Raw genomic sequence first — 21,748 nt, forward strand, 5'->3', positions numbered from 1 at the left:
CAACACAACGGAACAAATACCCAGAATCCCATGCATCCCTAACTCTTCCGGGCTACATTATACACCACCGCTTGCACCAAACCGCGCCCCCCCAACCCGAGGGTCCCTGGTTCAATCCCCACCTAGTACCCACCTCGTCACGTCCGTTGTGTCCTGAGCAAGACACTTCACCCTTGCTCCTGATGGGTGCTGGTTAGGGCCTTGCATGGCAGCTCCCTCCATCAGTGTGTGAATGTGTGTGGGAATGGGTAAATGTGGAAGTAGCGTCAAAGCGCTTTGAGTACTTTGAAGGTAGAAAAGCGCTATACAAGTGCAACCCATTTATCATTTAATTCATCTATCATATTTGCCGTGGTGTAAATGTTCCATTCCTCGTTCAGGAATTGAGGTTCCACTGTTAGGGCCCCGTGTGACGTCGGTAGCTAGTAACACCCCTGTCTTTGCGGTTGCTTCCCCCAGCAGGTGTTCACAGACCCCAGTAACCTTCAGAGGCACATTCGCTCGCAGCACGTGGGGGCGCGGGCCCACGCCTGCTCCGACTGCGGCAAGACGTTCGCGACGTCCTCGGGGCTGAAGCAGCATAAGCACATCCATAGCAGTGTCAAGCCCTTCATGTGTAAGTCACTAAGACCCTACCTATGTAAGTCTCCTCAGTACATTATCATAACATGCTTGTGTACATGGAAAACCTGTCTGTATTGTTTCATGGGATATTAATCATGTTCGTTTGCAGAGAAAATCTACTTAAACCGACCTTATAGGCCAGGGGTAGGGAACCTATGGCTCGCGAGCCAGATGTGGCTCTTTTGATGACTGCATCTGGCTCTCTGATAAATCTGAGCTGACGTTGCTTAACACGATAAGTAATGAATAAATCCATTTGTAATCACAGTGTTAAAAATAATGATCAAAATATCAATTATTTCTCATGCATTTTTAATCCGTCCATCCGTTTTTACCGCACCGGTTCAAGAAGTTGCTCAATGGTAAGAAGTTATTTTTTTATTATTGGTTAGTGTGGGGCTTGCCCTCCTTGGGGTTCTTCAGACCCCCGAGCACTGACTTGAGAGCCTGTTTCAGGGTTAAAATATTGTTTTTATTTTTCAATACGTTTCCAGAAATAGTATTTCCAGCCCCAACCCCATCTCTCCTCCTGGCTGCTGCTTATAACAGAGCGACAGGTGATTAGATAACAAGGCCCAGGTGGGCCATCTACGCACCTGTCGCTGCAGGCCCGCAGGCCACGCCCCCTCCACAGTTAGCTTTTGTTATTACAAGGAATAAGAGACCTATTATACTCGAGAAATGTTGGTTTTACTTAAAAATGCACGCATTTAGTTGTGTTCAGTGTTAAAAAATATATTATACGGCTCTTACGGAGATATATTTCAAAATATTTGGCTTTTTGGCTCTCACAGCCAAAAAGGTTCCCGACCCCTGTCATAGGCGCTAAAATATGTTGTCGATTATTTAACGAACGTGTAATTGGACCCACTTTCACTTGGGCTAACCTGACTGACCTAGTCTGACCCAGCTTTGGCGTTACTGCACGCTCTCTCTCTCCCTCTCGAACACACTTTTTGCCCTTGTTAACTCCAGCGAGACACATTTTGACCTTTCACACTCTACCTCCCCTAAAGCATTATGACCTTCACCCTTTGCCTCTTCTCTGTTTCCCCGGACGCATGTGAAAAGGCGTCCACCCACGCCAGACCCTACTCTGCTTTTCAATCAGCACATATTAACATACACATACATATATACACACACAGAGGTCGGGGTGACTGCATCCCGACTGCAGACCCCCCCTGCCCCCCCATGTTACCTCCCCGTCCACACCATTCTTCACAAATAGCAACCACATGTACTGATGTCGGCCTTTTCCCATTTGCTGTAATCAAGAGGGGTTTAAATGCCGCTAATGGTTGTGTGAAAAACAACATAATAAATAAATCACTGACAATGCTGGAGAGGTTATGTACGTTAAAAAGAAACTGCACTTTTTGGGGATTTTTTGCCTATTATTCGCAATCCTTATGTAAGACAAGCACACATATTTTTTTTTTCTTTTTATGCATTCTAACTCGTAAATAAATGCGAGCAAAAGTCAGCTAACAATGATGCCGAAGACTCTCTATTCTGCCTATAAAGCGCTTTATCATTGTTTTATATACACTAAGTATATATATATATATATATATATATATAAAAGTATTTAGTCAGCCACCGATTGTGCAAGTTCTCCCACTTAAAATGATGACAGAGGTTTGTAATTTTCATCATAGGTACACTTCAACTGTGAGAGACAGAATGTGAAAATAAAATCTAGGAATTCACATTGTAGGAATTTTAAAGAATTTATTTGTAAATTATGGTGGAAAATAAGTATTTGGTCAACCATTCAAAGCTCTCACTGATGGAAGGAGGTTTTGGCTCAAAATCTCACGATACATGGCCCCATTCATTCGTTCCTTAACACGGATCAATCGTCCTGTCCTCTTAGCAGAAAAACAGCCCCAAAGCATGATGTTTCCACCCCCATGCTTCACAGTAGGTGTGGTGTTCTTGGGATGCAACTCAGTATTCTTCTTCCTCCAAACACAACGAGTTGAGTTTATACCAAAATGGATACATGGATGATACAGCAGAGGATTGGGAGAATGTCATGTGGTCAGATGAAACCAAAATGAGACATTTTTGCTCTATATGTTGAAAAATATTCTTAACTTAAGTAAACACTAGTGCCATTATCTTGACATAAGGATATAAGCTCGGCATCATGATTTTTTTTCATGCTTGAATTAAGAAATTATTACTTTAAAAAAGTAGTTTTATACTTGTGAGTGTTGATGACACAGCTTTGCAACAATTGATACTCTAGTTTCAAGCATGTTTTACTCAATATAGGTCATAAAATCTCAACTACTGAGATAATTAAGGACCAAAACATTTAAAACAAATAAAACACTCTAACATAAAATCTGCTTAGTGAGAATAATTATCTTATCAGATAGAAAATAAGTAAATATCACAATTATTTGAGATATTTAATCTTACTTAGATTTCAGTTTTTGCAGAGTATTTATCATTAAAAAAAACAACTAGGTTTTAGACTTATAGATGTATAAGTTTAGATACCTCTGACTCCAGCCTCTCGAAACATTGATTTTAGAATTGAGAAAAAACACATTCAAAACATACATAATACAGTTTAACAATAATGCAATACAAAATTCCAAGTTTTAAGTGACAAAGATGCTGTAGAAGACACTCACTGCAACAAACGTGCATTACACAAATACATCAAACAATTGATAAAATACATATTTACTAAAATCATTTAAAAAAAAACAGTCTTTTACAATTTCCTTTTAAACCAGTAGCCTAAAAACTATGATTACAATGTTGTCTCGGAAGCAGCCGTTTTACAAGACCTTAGTAAATAATGCTTGTGTTGCTCGTTCTCTTATATTTCCAGGTATTGTTTCATGCTCGACACGCTCGATAGGAAAATGAGAGTTGCTCAAACACTAAACTTTTCGAAACGGCACCAAACAGTCACCTCTGGAGCCACACCTCATTATCCTGTTTCTCTATTCTTCTAACTGTTCCAATCATTTGTTAACAACCCCCGTGTGACATTTTAAGTAAATTGTAGTGTCTTAGATATCTCTGGCAGACTAATAATGACAAAAGAGGGGTCAGACGGTCTGACTTGAGCATGCTTGAGTCGACTGTGGGAAGGTCACTGACCACAGGATGACGGGGACCCCGCTTAGGGACAAGGTGAGGGAGCTGGGTGATGGGAAAGACCTGGTAGGAGGGAGGGCGAGAGGACCGATAGAGGACCTGTCCTGGGAACCAGACTGCAGGATAGGATTCATTCAACTCTGCTTCCTTCACAAACTTAAAATAGAGCCATTGTACTTAAAGCTCCTAGGAATGTGTGTGTGTGTATCAGTGTGCCTGCATGCTTTTGTGTGTTTCCTTCTTAGTCTGTGTTGTGTGTGTGTGTGTGTGTAATTGTTTATGGAGTGAGTCCCTGGGACACAATGAGGCTGAAGATGCCTGGGAACTTGGTTTGATGTGCAGGTGATGAGTGGCAACAACGGACTCACACTGTCAACCCGTTACAATACCAGGATCTGGACACACCTCACCTCCTCATTGTCATGATATTGATGGGAACATAAGTCTTTTGCATTGCATTTCCTTTGTACCCCATGCTAAATAAAAGCGGTTGTGTGATGCAATGTTGTGTATTTTGTGTGTTTGTGTGTGCCACATCCTGAAACCGTCCCTGTCTCTGTTTCTGTGCCCCTGCAGGTGAGGTATGCCATAAGTCCTACACCCAGTTCTCGAACCTGTGCCGCCACAAACGCATGCACGCAGACTGCCGAACGCAGATCAAGTGCAAGGACTGTGGACAGATGTTCAGCACCACCTCGTCCCTGAACAAGCACCGGCGCTTCTGTGAAGGGAAAAACCATTTCACAGCAGGGGGATTGTTCGCCCAGAGTATGCCACTCCCTGGAGGCCCTGGAATGGACAAATCAGCTTTGGCAATGGGCCACAGCAGTGCCGGATTGGCTGATTACTTCGGTGCTAGCCGACATCATAGCGGGCTTACTTTCCCCGCCGCGCCAGCGTTCCCGTTCAGCTTCCCTGGTCTTTTCCCTTCTGGACTCTATCACCGACCACCACTCATTCCTGCCACCTCGTCCCCTGTTAGACAAGCAACTCGCACTGCTGTTGCAGACCTGAGTAAGAGTCCACTGTTGCCTCCCAGCCCTGGAGCTCAGGAGTCCAGAGAGCTCCTCAAGGCCCTCCATAAGGACAGGAGTTCTCCCGCAAGTCACATCGCAGCCTCAGAACTTCACAACCAGAGCTTATTGTCCTCGACGAAGCTGCGCAACAAGCAAAGTGACCAGTCGGAAAGCAGCGATCTGGACGACGTCAGCACACCCAGCGGGAGTGATCTAGAAAGTATGTCGAGCTCTGAGCTAGAAAGCGATATGGACATTGAGAGGGATAGGGGTGCTGCCCGGGAAAATGGCAAAAGCCACAAACGGAAGGCGTGTGAGGGAAGCCCCGAGAGCCCCAGCCTGACTAGCAGCGGTTCTGATAAAAACTTTGCCGGACCCTCCTTAACCCCTTCCTCCCTGGACGAGCACACAGCTGTTACAGGGGCTGTGAATGACTCTATAAAGGCCATTGCATCCATTGCTGAGAAGTACTTTGGCTCCACAGGCCTGAGCAGCCTGCAGGACAAAAAGGTTGGCTCCCTGGCTTATCCCTCCATGTTCCCCTTGCCTTTCTTCCCAGCTTTCTCTCCTCCCATGTATCCTTTCCAAGACAGGGATGTCCGACCTTCCGGGCTTAAGGGTGAGCTTCAGTTGCAGGCGGATGGCTGCAAAAAGGCTCAGAACAAATCTTCATCAGAGTCCCCGTTTGACCTCACCACTAAGCGAAAGGAAGAGAAGCTGGGGTCCTCTAAACCAGAGGCATCGCTTTCCACCGGCCAGGATCAGCCTCTAGACCTCAGTCTAGGGACAAGGGGCCGAAAAGAGGATGAAAAGAATAAGAGCGTAGGCAATGAAGATGGGAAGGCGGGCATGGAAAATCCAAAGCCTGATAACTCTTTACAACATGCCAGGCCAACTCCTTTCTTCATGGACCCCATCTACAGGTACTGTTATTAACAGTGGTTCACCTGTTACCACTAAGCAAAGCAGTTTGGTTCAGTTGGACACAGTGGAGGGCTACAAGATTAAATAACAATCACATTCATATTAATGAATATGGACACGATTATTAAATTTTGTTAGAGAAAACAGTGTTTCCCAATGGTCGGTATGGATGGGTACTGAATCCGGTACTTTTATAAGCAACAACCGAATTCCGTTGTTACTACCGGGGTTATCGAATCATGTAAAAGTAAACAGTATATTACTATATAGATACTTTGGCTGCTCGTGACATCATGACCAGGCTAAACACTTTTGGCAAGGAAACCATCACTCTAGCACAGGGGTCGGCAACCCGCCGCTCTTTGATCACTCTGTTGTGGCTCAGCTGCATACTTGCCGACCTCTCCATTTTTCCGGGAGGTTTTTGGATTTCAATGCGTCTCCCCGAAATCTCCCGAGTATAATATTCTTAGATTTCCATCCGGACAACAATGTTGAGGGCGTGCCGTGATGACAATAACATTAACGCTCTCTAGAACATGCCGTCACGTGCGCCTTCATGCCATGCTAACTGAGTGCCGGCCGGTCACATGTAGTGTGCGGCCGCCGTTACCACCCTTAAGTGACTGCAAGGCATACTTGCTCAACAGCCATACAGGTTACACTGAGGGTTGTGATATAAATAACTTTAAAACTCTTGCTAATATGCAACACAGTGTGAACCCACACCAAACAAGAATGACAAACACATTTCGGGAAAACATCCGTACTGTAACACAATATAAACACAACAGGACAAATACCCAGAATCCCATGCATCCCTAACCCCCACCACCCCACCCCGTGCGTCAGTTGAGGTGGCCGAGGTGGGGGTGTATAATGTAGCCCGGAATAGTTAGGGATGCATAGGATTCTGGGTATTTGTTCTGTTATGTTTATGTTGTGTTACAGTGCCGATGTTTTCCCAAAATGTGAGTGTCATTCTTGTCTGGTGTGGGGTCACAGTGTGGCGTATATTAGTAAGAGTGTTAAAGTTGTTTATTCGGCCACCCTCAGTGTGACCTGTATGGCTGTTGAACAAGTATGCCTTGCAGTCACTTACGTGTATCTGCAGAAGCCACATACAAAATTTATGTTTGTTACGTTTGTAGAGGGTGTTAAGCGATATGTCATCACAGAATGTCCTTAATATTGTCGTTTGGGTGAAAATCAGCAGACATTCGAGAGAATAGTTGTCCTGAAATTTGGGAGTCTCCCGGATTTTCGTGATATTTGGCAAATGATGTAGTCATGCGGCATTCAATTAAAACTAGCGGGCCGGACTAATATTAAATTGTCGTATGAAGATGCGGGCCGCGTGTCTGAGACCCCTGGTTTATACATAGCACAAAGCAAAAAAAAAACTTTGTACACAGTGTTATTTCATTTTAAATTTCAAGAGTTTTGTGGCTTCCATCGTTTTCTTTATTTTGTGAAACGGGTCAAAATGGCTCTTTGAGTGGTAAAGGTTGCAGACCCCTGCTCTAGCAGCACTCAGCCAAAATGCGTCTTGGTAATGTTTCAATGTCACATGCAAACAAAGCACGTATACCTGATAGAAAAGGCTCAAACGTAAAATAAGATTCCCCTTTTCGAAGATTGATACTAATTAGAACCCGAGCAGCGCGACACCGCAAGGACCCTATTGAAATTGCTGTTTTTTCTTTTATACATTTAGATGCCTTTTTGAGGTCCATAACATGCACAACAATGTTGCAGGCGCGTCGGGTATTGGGGTCTCGAAATTTCAGGTGTTGGGTCAGGGCATTGATAAGGACGTGACCACAAGCTTCATGCGTGCCAGCCGACTCGCGTGAACCTTGCGGTCCAACCGGGGCGAGCCCGTTCACACTGGTATTGTTATATAAATTCTAGTGATTAGCATTAGTTCATTTTCATTGTTATTGCGCTAATGGGGGATGAATGTAATGTTATCATATAATTTGTAATTAAATAGTCTAATAAAAGGGCTAAATAATCAATACGGGTGTCTATATATTTACTGACGAATCTTTGTGTTTTTGTAACAAAAAAATTGTTTAATTATTGCATGATGTCTTTAGCTCTATATCTGGTTTTTTTCATGTTTTTTTTTTTCCAAATCATAAAAAAATCAGCCACATTCTGCACGTGTCCCAAACGTCATCAATTAGAGGACCCCACTTGACCCTAATCATACATTTGTTTGTTTTTAGTGTTAAATATGTATGTTATATGACAAAAAACTAAAATATGATATTAATAATAATAATGGATTAGATTTATATAGCACTTTTTTATTAGATTATTGTTATTTAGTGTATGAAAATTGTATTCTTGAGTAAGAGTTCTTCAATGTGCAATTGTGAAGTGAAGTGAATTATATTTACATAGCGCTTTTTCTCTAGTGACTCAAAGCGCTTTACATAGTGAAACCCAATATCTAATTTTTAAATTTAAACCAGTGTGGGTGGCACTGGGAGCAGGTGGGTAAAGTGTCTTGCCCAAGGACACAACGGCAGAGACTAGGATGGCGGAAGCGGGGATTGAACCTGCAACCCTCAAGTTGCTGGCACGGCCGCTCTACCAACCGAGCTATACTGCCCCATTACATGTCCACAGTCCCTCGACTTCAGCACAATTGATAATAACTATAGCAATGGCTTTTAAAGTACCAATGATTGTCAAACACACACTAAGTGTGGTGAAATTATTCCCTGCATTTGACCCATCACCCTTGATCATCCCCTGGGAGGTGAAGGGAGCAGTGGGCAGCAGCGGTGGCCACGCCCAGGAATAATTTTGGGGGGGATTTAAACTCCAATTCTAACCCTTGATGCTGAGTGCCAAGCAGGGAGGTAACGGGTCCCATTTTTATAGTCTTTGGTATGACTCGGGTTTGAACTCACGACCTACCGATCTCAGGGCGGACACTCTTAACTACTAGGCCTGAGTAGCCGCAATGGTTGCGATGTTGGCACTCTGTGTTTGACTCTATTTAGCACGATGGCGAGCCATTAACCCTGCCAGGGTGACAATCAAAGCATCATTTTGTGCAGGTGTCCACAGAGCTCTGTGTGCACACACAATGGCCTTTGGCGTTGGCGGCTTCAAGACGAGAAGCACTGCTGCCGCCGTGGCTGTGAAAGTGTTTGATTTTTATATCGCCCGCAATCATCATCATTTAATAGTGGCAGACAATCATGAAAGTTATTAAAGTGTAGTAAATTATGCAGCCCTAGCATACCACACAATCCTTAAAACATCACCATAATATGTAATTGATACCATACCCACATTCAAGCCCCAAGGTGTGCCGATCTGAACTGAACTAAAATGCTTTGCCATTCTGCTTGTTTGGTTTCATTTTGCAAACTCAATAACTATATATGTGTTAAGAGCTGATAGAAATCTACTATTAGCAGGGTTGAGAAGAGGAGAATGAGTGATCCGTTTGAGACGCTGAAAGACAAGTACATGCGACCAGCCCCGGGATTCCTCTTCCATCCACAGGTTAGTTTTGACTGCATACTAGAACATAAGAGAACATATCAATAAGTCTCTTTAAACCAAATTAGAAGGTGTCATTTACATGATTGGCATACCGTATTTTACGGACTATAGGGCGCACCGGATTATAAGGCTCACTGCCGATGAATGAGCTATTTTTGATTGTTTTTTTATATATAAGGCGCACCGGATTATAGGGCGCATTAAAGGAGTCATATTTATTTATTCTTATTTCTACATTGAAAACACTTCCTTGTGGTCTACATCACATGTAATGGTGGTTCTTAGGTCAAAATGTTGCATAGATTATGTTTTACAGATCATCTTCAAGCCGCTTTCTGACAGTCGCTTCCGGATGCGCCGTCTCATTTACTTGGCTCACCTTCGACAGCGTTTTCTTCCCGTCATCTTTGTTGTAAAAGATGGAGCTAACTGTTTTAATGACATTCAGACTTTACTTCAATCAATAACGGAGCAGCATCTCCTCATCCAGAAACAACAACAATGGCAGAAATGTGTCCCCTGAAAAAACGTCCGACGGAACTCTAATAACTAAAGTTCCTTGGGTGAATAACGTAAAAGTGTATGTTTTAGCTCTTTCATGGTGAGTTTACGGACAGATATAAGTGAGAACTTTACACTACTTTATACCGGAAAATGGCAACACAAAGGAGGAATGTCACATAACAAGAAGATAGACAAAAAGCAGAAGCGACTACGGTGTCGACACGGACTACAAAGGCATATCCACGCAATTTTTCAGGATTTAAGTCGATTCCAAATAGAGACCAGCAGATACGATCAGAACGTAAGAAAAGTAGTTTTTGCATAATATTGCGAAACAAAATGCCAGATAATATGTCTTACCTTATACACACACCATAATAATACTCGTATATTGAAGCACATCAAACGGTGCAGCCTACGCTTATCTTTTAGGTTTGGCTGCCATCTACTTGTCACACTTATCATTGCACCATGTACCAAATAAAATTGCTCCGAGGTGGGTAAGGTTCAAACACTGATGGCATCTATTAAACAGACAAGAAGCAAGGAATCATGCAGAGACAGAGTTCAATTTGGCTCAATGAGGAGAGACGTTTTTGGGCTGAACCAACCTACACTTTAAAATCCTGCCCACGTGCTCCTCTATTTATTTGGGAGGTCCCCGTTTACATCACTGAAGCCGCTGCTGAAGGAAGGGGGTAATCACAGCAGCCCCAGTAAGACACAATATTTGACTATTATTAAATGCAAATGTGCTGACACTCGTGATATCGCCCTGTCTCTGCTCTGTCTGCGTCACGGCACTCGATTTTCACCCTTGGCAGTCAGCACTACGATTCTAGACACAGACACTGAAACGAGACGACTCGCTTTGCACAGATAGAAAAGTACAACTTTAGCACAATTGATAATAACTATAGCAACAGCCTTTAAGCTTAAGAGTTGTGTGATAACGTACACATAATTATTGTAACACTCAACCAAACTTACTCCTTACAGTAGGCGCACTGGGTTATAAGGTCGACTGTCGGGGTTTTGAGAAATAAAAATATTTTTTAAGTGCACCTTATAGTCCGGAAAATATGATATTTTGACTCAAACATCTACATAGTATGTGCTACCCTTGAGTTCTTACCAACACCTTGGTATCCAAAAAGTTCCATTGTATCTTTCACACCTTGTATTGACGTCCATTTGATTCGTCCCTTGATACGAGACGACTCGCTTTGCTCAGATAGAAAAGTACAACTTCAGCACAATTGATAATAACTATAGCAACGGCCTTTAAGCTTAAGAGTTGTGTGATAACGTACACATAATTATTCTATCACTCAACCAAACTTACTCCTTATAGTAGGCTCACTGTGTTATAAGGCCGGCTGTCGAGTCTTGGGAAATAAAAATATTTTTAAGTGCGCCTTATAGTCCGGAAAAAAATATATTTTTAATCAAACATCTACATAGTATGTGCTACCCTTGAGTTCTTACCAACACCTTGGTATCCAAAAAGTTCCAGTGTATCTTTCACACCTTGTATTGACGTTCATTTGATTCGTCCCTTGATACGAGACGACTCGCTTCGCACAGATAGAAAAGTACAACTTTAGCACAATTGATAATAACTATAGCAACGGCCTTTAAGCTTAAGAGTTGTGTGATAACGTACACATAATTATTCTATCACTCAACCAAACTTATTCCTTACAGTATGCGCACTGGGTTATAGGGCCGACTGTCGAGTTTTGAGAAATAAAAATATTTTTTAAGTGTGCCTTATAGTCCGGAAAATATGATATTTTGACTCAATTATCTACATAGTATGTGCTACCCTTGAGTTCTTACCAACACCTTGGTATCCAAAAAGTTCCATTGTATCTTTCACACCTTGTATTGACGTTCATTTGATTCGTCCCTTGATACGAGACGACTCGCTTTGCACAGATAGAAAAGTACAACTTTAGCACAATTGATAATAACTATAGCAACGGCCTTTAAGCATAAGAGTTGTGTGATAACATACACATAATTATTCTATCACTCAACCAAACTTACTCCTTACATTAGGCGCACTGGGTTATAAGGCCGACTGTCGAGTCTTGAGAAATAAAAATATTTTTAAGTGCGCCTTATAGTCCGGAAAAAATGATATTTTGAATCAAACATCTACATAGCATGTGCTACCCTTGAGTTCTTACCAACACCTTGGTGTCCAAAAAGTTCCAGTGTATCATTCACACCTAGTATTGACATTCATTTGATTCGTCCCTTGATACGAGACGACTCGCTTTGCACAGATAGAAAAGTACAACTTCGGCACAATTGGTATTAACTATAGCAACGGCCTTTAAGCTTAAGAGTTGTGTGATAACTTACACATAATTATTCTATCACTCAACCAAACTTACTCCTTACATTAGGCGCACTGGGTTATAAGGCCGACTGTCGAGTCTTGAGAAATAAAAATATTTTTAAGTGCGCCTTATAGTCCGGAAAAAATGATATTTTGAATCAAACATCTACATAGTATGTGCTACCCTTGAGTCCTTACCAACCCCTTTGCATCCAAGACTTTCCAGTGTATCTTTCACACCTTGTATTGATGTTCATTTGATTAGTCTCTATTGCGGGTGCAAAGGGCCTATCAGAAAGTGAAAACACCGCTTTCTCAGGCCTATGATTTTTTTTTTTTTTTCTAACCGTTTCAGGTCTGGTTTTTACAAGCTGTTTCATTTGCCTGATTTACGTCCCCCAGTCCCCGACTGCTGCGGCCGCCACATGGTTGTCCCACATGCCTTAATGAGGTGTCCTATCAGTCGAAACACTAACAGTGTGCTCAGACCGTCTTTATGACTTTATGATGTCTGGACACACAAATCATTCCCAGAAACACCAGACTTGGGTGGGTCCGAGAGAAACCAGTCAAGGGGCCCTTCTGTATACTCTTAAAGGGGTTCGCTTGCTGTCACCTGACTCACTCCCTGAGACATATGTTTAAAGGGACTTAGGAACTGGAACTTTTTGTTACCCTTTTTGTGATTCAACATTTAAATTCCTGGCAAGATATTTTATTGCAAAGAAATATGGTCTCCTCTGAGTCCTCTTAAAGGCCTACTGAAATGAGATTTTCTTATTTAAACGGGAATAGCAGGTCCATTCTATGTGTCATACTTGATCATTTCGCAATATTGCCATATTTTTGCTGAAAGGATTTAGTAGAGAACATCGACGATAAAGTTTGCAACTTTTGGTCACTAATAGAAAAGGCCTGCCTTTACTGGAAGTATGTGCGCGTGACTTCACGGGTTGCAGGGCTCTACACATATTCACATTATTTATAATGGGAACCACCAGTGGTAAGAGCAATTTGGACCGAGAAAGCGACAATTTCCCCATTAATTTGAGCGAACATGAAAGATTTGTGAATTAGGATATTGATCGTGAAGGACTAGGAAAAAAAAAGCGACGGCTCCGGGCGGCGGCAGCGTGAGCATTTCAGATGTAATTAGACACATTTACTCGGATAATTCTGGAAGATCCCTTATCTGCATATTGTTTTAATAGTGTTTTAGTAAGATTTTAAAGATTGTAAAGACATACCTCGAGGTCAGATGGCTGCGGTGAACACTTAGTGTCTCAGAGAGAAGCCAAGGAGCCAAGCTCACTGCTGCCTTTTTTGACAGCTACTGCAGGACGACGAATAATCCACTTATGTCTCCAGTAAGATATATATCACAATTTCCCCATCCAAAAACATGCTGGTTAACGTAGAGAAAACATGATCGCTTGACCGCTCTGTGTTAAAGCTTCACAACAAACTAAGAAACACCGGCTGTGTCTGGGTGCTAAAGACAGCTACAATCCACCGCTTTCCACCAACAGCATTGTTCTTTATAGTCTCCATTATTAAATGAACAAATTGCAAAAGATTCAGCAACACAGATGTCCAAAATACTGTGTAATTATGCGATTAAAGCAGACGTCTTTTAGCCGCTAGTGGTGCTGCGCTAATATTTCCTGACAGTCCGTGACGTTTTCAACAAGAAAATCGCGGTAAATTTAAAATTGCAATTTAGTAAACTAAAAAGGCTGATTTGGCATGTGTTGCAATGTTAATATTTCATCATTGATATATAAACTATCAGACTGCGTGGTCGGTAGTAGTGGCTTTCAGTAGCCCTTTAAACGCTGACTGCTGGCTGAAACATGTTTATCGAGCACAAGAAAGCGCTGGGTACTATTGGAGCCACCTAGATTTCCGGCAGCATACCATAACATACCAAGTTGATACCTGTGGCCCACATATTTCAAATCTAGAGATGGCGATGCATTAACCGTGTCCTGGTTTTGACTGCTCTTTTTTCTCACCCCTTCAGTTTCGTTTGCCGGATCAGAACACTTGGGTAAGTTCAGTTTTCAATCATCATTGATGCATGAAAAATGTGATGTTGTTATTTTGAAGACAAGCCAACAAGATTTGCATTGTGTTACACCTTACTACACATCAAAAATGATATCTGGCACCTGACTGACTTGTCATATTTCACACTGTTGTAAGTAGGGGTGTCCCTATATGGCAGGGGTCGGCAACCCAAAACGTTGAAAGAGCCATACTGGACCAACAATTCAAAAAACCAATCTGTCTGGAGCCGCAAAAAATGAAAAGCCCGTTAATACAGTGGGGTAGAAAAGTATTTAGTCCGCCACCGATTGTGCAAGTTCTCCCACTTAAAATGATGACAGAGGTCTGTAATTTTCATCATAGGTACACTTCAACTGTGAGAGACCGAATGTGAAAAAAAAATCCAGGAATTGACAATGTAGGAATTTTCAAAGAATTTTTTTGTAAATTATGGTGGAAAATAAGTATTTGGTCAACCATTCAAAGCTCTCACTGATTGAAGGAGGTTTTGGCTCAAAATCTCACAATACATGGCCCCATTCATTCTTTCCTTAACACGGATCAATCGTCCTGTCCCCTTAGCAGAAAAACAGCCCCAAAGCATGATGTTTCCACCCCCATGCTTCACAGTAGGCATGGTGTTCTTGGGATGCAACTCAGTATTTTTCTTCCTCCAAACACGACGAGTTGAGTTTATACCAAAATGGATACGTGGATGATACAGCAGAGGATTGGGAGAATGTCATGTGGTCAGATGAAACTAAAATAGAACTTTTTGGTATAAACTCAACTCGTCGTGTTTGGAGGAAGAAGAATACTGAGTTGCATCCCAAGAACACCATACCTACTGTGAAGCATGCGGGTGGAAACATCATGCTTTGGGGTTGCTTTTCTGCTAAGGGGACAGGACGATTGATCCGTGTTAAGAAAAGAATGAATGGGGCCATGTATCGTGAGATTTTGAGCCAAAACCTCCTTCCATCATTGAGAGCTTTGAATGGTTGACCAAATACTTATTTTCCACCATAATTTACAAATAAATTCTTTAAAATTCCTTACAATGTGAATTCCTGGATTTTTTTTCACATTCTGTCTCTAACAGTTGAAGTGTACCTATGATGAAAATTACAAACCTCTGTCATCATTTTAAGTGGGAGAACTTGCACAATCGGTGACTGACTAAATACTTTTCTGCCCCACTGTAAGTCTCATAATGAAGGGAACACATGGCGTAAGTGTCTATATTAGCTGTAATAGCCTGTGTCGCAGGCTGAAGCATATCTTCGTTGACAGAAATGTTGATATTTAATTTATTCTACACATTTTTACAATATGAGAAACCATTCGTAAATCAGAGGCTTCTCAGAAGGTGAGATAACTCCTAGAAAATGACAGGCTTTTAATAGTCAAAGGTAGAGATGTGTGTGTCCAAGTCAAAGGAAACGGCAGGCTTTGTTCTTTTAATAGATTTAGTTGCAATCTTTGGTAAGCTAGGTAATGTTTGCTGTGGTCCGGAACAACATGGCACACGAACAACTATCAGAAATGCAGCCAGTATTGCATACAGATCATGTGTCAAGCCCGTTCTAGACAGTTAACAATAAACACGTTTGTTTGAGTCAAACATTTTCTGGCATACCACACTACAAAATGATAACAAGTATATATGATTTGTGCTGATATCGTATTAGATCAACATTGGTATTGGCCAATACCCAAGACGCCAAAATCAGTATCAGATCCGAAGTGGAACAAGTTGGACACTCTTAGTTTTAAGTTAGGTTCAAACATTATTAACCGTCATCTAAGTTAAAAAAACAAAATAAAAAAGAACAATAAATTGACTTAGTCGTATCGAACATAGCAGTCAACACACTCATTATTTTCCATGCTATGTCACTATTGTTATTAGTTATGGAGTATATTGTGAATACATTGAGAACAGGAAGTGAACACACGTTTGAGCGACCGCTATGTATTAGGAAAAAGGGGTAGGAATAAATAAGCTCTGCTTCTTCCGACTCCTTTTCGAACGCGTTGAATAGAGAAACTGGAAATTGTGATGTATCATGTTGTGTGCATGCATGTTCGAAATAAACACAAACTCTACTCAACTCAACAGCTGTGCTGTGACAATGTAGTGACATCATGCTTAACTTGTCTTTTCGTGCAATTTTAGTAGAGTACTTTTGACCAAACTTGATTATTTACAATTATACAACATTTTTGGCAATTCACTCCCCCTATGAATTTGTTTTTGAATGTACACACTCCCCTTTTGGGAATGAATGGATCACATGACTAGGGATGTCCGATAATATAAATGCTTTAAAATGTAATATCGGAAATTATCGGTATCGGTTTCAAAAAGTAAAATATATGACTTTTTAAAACGCCGCTGCGTACAGGGATGTAGGGAGAGGTACTGAGCGTGCTGGTCCAGTTGCATATTATCTGCCGCTTTTCACACACACTATTGAATGCAATGCATACTCAGTCAACAGCCATACAGGTCACACTGAGGGTGGCCGTATAAACAACTTTAACACTGTGACAAATGTTTGCCACACTGTGAACCCACACCAAACAAGAATAACAAATTAGAGATGTGCAGATAGGCAATTATATCATCCGCATCCGAGTCACCAAAATCGTCATCCACCCGCCGTCCACCCGAACCATCATTTTATCAGGACTGTACCCGCCCGGCAACCGCCCGGTGAATTACATCAGAGGTTGGCCACCTTTACCACTCACAGAGCTATTTAAACCTGTTTCATAGAGCAATGAAGTCAATAGGATCCGCTAACGTTCAATAGCGTTCATCCTGATGACAAGAATATGGGCGTGCTGTGAAGCCATTGCCTTTGACACCTTCAACAACATGTACGAACCGATTGTTAGTCCGACAACATGTTGTGTGTGGCTTCCGCAATTACACGTATGAGATTGAAAGGCATACTGGGTGACACAGAGTACACTAATGGTTGTGATATAAACAACTTTAACACTTACTAATATGCGCCACACAATGAAGCCACACAATACAAGATTGACAAACACATTTCGGGAGAACATCCTCTCAGTAACACAACATAAACGCAACACAACTAATACCCATAATCATTGGTATTCATGACACTTCCTGAATATATTTTACACCCCCGCGCCCCCAAACCCGCCCACCTTACCGACGCACGGGGGGGGGGGGGGGGTTAGGGGTGTATAAAATAGTCATGAATACAAAGGATTATGGGTATTTGTTGTATTGCGTTTATGTTGTGTTACTGTGAGGATGTTCTCCCGAAATGTGTTTGTCGTTCTTAATTTCTGTGGCTTCAAAGCGTGGCGCATATTACTAAGAGTGTTACAATTGTTTATATCACAACCATTAGTGTACTCTGTGTCACCCAGTATGCCTTGCAGTCGTGTGCGTGTCACTGTGGAAGTCACACACAACATGGTGCTGGACTGATGTAGAAGGCGACAAAGTCAATGGCTTCATACATAGCACGCACTAATACTTATTATCTGGGTGATTGCCGGTAGTCATTCAAGAGACTATTAGCGTCTCCTATTAAATTCTTCCCTTAATGACATGGGTCTTAAAAGGCTCTTTGAATGGCAAAGGATACCGATCCCAGAACCATGTATATCAAATATCTCCGGATGGTTCAACCGCCACCTGCCCGAATCTAATTAAAATCTATTTTTTCGTCATGTCAACCGCGCACTCCGCGGATGAGACCGCAAACCGTGCATCTCTATAACAAACACATTTTGGGAGAACATCCGCACCGTAACACAACATAAACACAACAGAACAAATACCCAAAAGCCCTTGCAGCACTAACTCTTCTGGGACGCTACAATATACACCCCCTCCCCCGCTTCGCTACCCCCTTCCCCCGCCTGAACCCTGCCCACCTCAACCTCCTCATGCTCTCTCAGGGAGAGCATGTCTTAAAATTCCAAGTTGTTGTTTTTAGGCATGTTAAAAAAAAAATAACGCACTTTGTGACTTCAATAATAAATATGGCATTTTTTTCCGTAACTTGAGTGGATTTATTTCGGGAAACCTTGTTTCATTGTTTAATGCATCCAGCGTGGCATCACAACAAAATTAGGCATAATAATGTGTTCGTTCCACGACTGTATATATCGGTATCGGTTGAGTTGGACAATAACGGATATCGGCAAAAACGCCATTATCAGACATCTTTACACAGGACTTATGTTTTTGGTGTTTCCCCCTCATTTTAGTTATTTTAATTTGTTGACATTTTTTGCATCTAGATATAGCTCAGATCCCAATTAAAGGCTAAAAAGCGGGGATTTCCAGCGGCGCTACACCCTGGACATCACTTTTGGATGTTTGCTTGTGCAGACAACGAAGCACAGCTATTCCAAATGAGCTTGCACTCAAGGGGGCAGCGGAGGTGTTTAGTGGGGGCCGCGTTACTTGCATCTGTCCAAGGGGAACAGTCTCTTTGGGACGCTGGATTCAGGGGGCGGGGGGGCTGGGGGGGGGATGAAATTAGTCCCTCTCCAAACATCTGGTTGCTGATAAAGATCAACAATTGAGAATGCATCTCACTAATTGAGGCCCCTCGCATTATCACTGACTTCTGAAGACAGCCAATCAACGGCTGGTCCCACAGCGACGCTGCAGCAACAAGCAAGTTCACAGACGCTTACACTCCGCCCGAGGCAGAATAACAAGGGGTTTTCGTAAGGTGTAAGTAAAAGAGATTGCTGGACAACGCAATGGAGTTTATGACCCTAGAAAATAACTTTTAATGGAAAACATGCACCTGGGGAATTGTCATACTTGCCAACCCTCCAGGACAAATAATCTCCGGTGGTATAGCTCGGTTGGTAGACTGGCCGTGCCAGCAACTTGAGGGTTGCAGGTTCGATTCCCGCTTACGCCATCCTAGTCACTGCCGTTGTGTCCTTGATCAAGACACTTCACCCACCTGCTCCCAGTGCCCCCCACACTGGTTTAAATGTAATATAGATATTGGGTTTCACTATGTAAAGCGCTTTGAGTCACTAGAGAAAAGCGCTATATAAATATAATTCACTTCACTTCATCTCCCAAAAATCCCTCGAAATTCAGGCGGAGCTGGAGGCCACGCCCCCTCCAGCTCTTTGCTGACCCGAGTGACGTGTCGATAGCCTGTTTTCACGTCCGCTTTCCCCCAATATAAACAGAGTGCCTGCCCAATGATGTTATAACTGTAATATTTAATGTACAGTTAAGTCCAAAATGACTAATATCCTCGTCACATTTTGAGAGCTGTTTTTGTGAGTGTTTATTGAGCTCCCTAACCTATTATAGGGCACGGATCAAGACTGTGACCCAGGCATTATTTTGAATACACATAACATGCATCATTATCTTTAAGTGAAATTTAAATATTGTCCTCCTGTATTTCCATTTATGAATGGAGAGAAGCCAAGCAGTGGGAAAGTCGAGTCAGGAACTTTACTCTCAACCATCACTCGCTCACCTACATGGGCTTCAATGTCATCCATCAGCTTCTCTAAACCTCTAGTCTTTTTTTTTTTCTTTTCACTTTTTTTTCTTCAATCCATCCCCCCTCCTCCCGTTATCATCATGTTCTTCATCACGCTTCCTCGCCATCCTCTCCATCTCGGCTGGTGACAGCGGGAGAAAACAGGAGATGGAATGTCAGAGTCGGAGCAGGGCTTTGCTAGACGACCCGAATCGCCGCTGATTTGGTGCGTTGATGAAACGAGAACAAGCTGAAAATACAATGCAGGCGAAATAATGCAAATTTGAGTGGGCCCCCTTCTTAAAAGGAGGGGGAAAAAAGTGTGTGTGGAGGGGATGGCCTGTCAGGCCCAGTGCTCTACTGGGACCACCACCCCTCTGCCTTCCCCTCCCTGCCGCCCCTTTCAGCACAGCGATATCATTATTACCCATGTCTGGCCCTTGATCAGTAATGTCAACATCTTTCATATTGACGAATGTGCTGTCTGCCCGCATTGTGCACCGAATGGTTTACAGCCCAGCAGTGGACATGAATCACTCCACACACACACACACACACACATAGTAGGGACCTGACAACACACGGATACACACTTGGCATATACATTCCCACTCACAAACAACATACATGCCTTTAAGTACAAACACACACATTGGCCTTTCTCACATGCATGACAAATACATTCCTCAGACATATATTTTCTCGTTCACACACAACTAATCAGCTATGACCACCTTGCAGCAAATAGTTTTCTTGTCCGTCCGCGCACATGCGGCGTGGACAAGAGCACATAATTCTTCGGGGGGGATATCTGATGAAAGCAAACTGTTGGGCTTCATTAGCAGATTGGCTGCAGTCGTTAACTCTTCCAGTGTGTCTGGAACGTCTGTCTCCAAGCGAGTTCTGTCAAAAAATAACCCTAAAAACTTCCCCCCAAAAAAGCATGTCCCAGACATAATTACAGTGGTGCCTCAGAGTACGATTTTAGTTGGTTCTGTGACGTTTTGCAAATCGCTTTAAAGGGGAACATTATCACAATTTCTGAAGGGTTGAAACCAATAAAAATCAGTTCCCAGCGGCTTATTTTATTTTTCGAAGTTTTTCTCAAAATTTTACCCGTCACGCAATATCCCGAAAAACGGTTTCAAAGTGCCTGATTTAACCGTCCTTATATCCAGCCGTCCATTATCCTGTGACGTCACAGCGTGACCTCACAGAAACAAACATGCCGGATAGCACAGAAAGATATAGCGATAGTAGCTCGGATTCAGACTCGAATTTCAGCGCCGTAAGCAATGCAACGGATTACGCATGTATTGAAACGGATGGTTGGAGTGTGGAGGCAGGCACCGAAAACGAAATTAAAGAAGAAACAGAAGCTTTTGAGCCATATCATGACAGACAGCGGCGGACGAATTCGGCGATCGCCTTCTAACCAACGATTGGTAAGTGTTTGTTTGGCATTAAATGTCGGTGGAGGGAAAGGCTGGATGCAAATATAGCTACAAATGAGGCATAATGATGCAATATGTCCATAAAGCTAGCCTAAATAGCATGTTAGCATCGATTAGCTTGCAGTCATGCCGTCACCAAATATGTCTGATTAGCACATAAGTCAATAATATCAACAAAACTCACCTTTGTGATTTCGTTGACTTTATCGTTGGAAATGCATCTGCATTGAGTGTCGCAGGATATCCACACATTCTTGCCATCTCTGTGTCATCGCTGTCGTCAGTAAAGTGTGCGGAACAAACGAGGGACTTTCGCATCTTTTGACCACTGGTGCAACTTGAATCCGTCGATCGGTATGTGTTTGTTTGGCATTAAATGTGGGTGGAGGGAAAGGCTGGATGCAAATATAGCTACAAATGAGGCATAATGATGCAATATGTACGTACAGCTAGCCTAAATAGATTGTCAGCATCGATTAGCTTGCAGTCATGCCGTGACCAAATGTATCTGATTAGCACATACGTCAATAATATCAACAAAACTCACCTTTGTGATTTTGTTGACTTTATCGTTGGAAATGCATCTGCATTGAGTGTCGCAGGATATCCACACATTCTTGCCATCTATGTGTCATCGCTGTCGTAGCA

The 21,748-nt window shown here is 42.4% G+C and overlaps 1 protein-coding gene across 9 annotated transcripts in view; it reads left to right on the forward strand.

Moving 5' to 3' along the window:
- Positions 1-21,748, forward strand: part of mecom (MDS1 and EVI1 complex locus) — a 494,327-nt gene that overhangs the window by 436,050 nt on the left and 36,529 nt on the right. For 3 of the 9 annotated variants that reach the window (XM_061919013.1, XM_061919021.1, XM_061919020.1), the window contains 4 exons: positions 460-640; positions 4,327-5,689; positions 9,131-9,221; positions 14,099-14,125. In XM_061919013.1, coding sequence (XP_061774997.1) covers positions 460-640; positions 4,327-5,689; positions 9,131-9,221; positions 14,099-14,125 — 1,662 coding nt within the window. The remainder of the gene's footprint in view (positions 1-459; positions 641-4,326; positions 5,690-9,130; positions 9,222-14,098; positions 14,126-21,748) is intronic. The other 6 variants (XM_061919015.1, XM_061919014.1, XM_061919018.1 and 3 more) reach the window with 6 other exon arrangements.

This window comes from Nerophis ophidion, linkage group LG13 (assembly GCF_033978795.1).
Source record: "Nerophis ophidion isolate RoL-2023_Sa linkage group LG13, RoL_Noph_v1.0, whole genome shotgun sequence".
NCBI classification, from domain to species: Eukaryota; Metazoa; Chordata; class Actinopteri; order Syngnathiformes; family Syngnathidae; genus Nerophis; species Nerophis ophidion.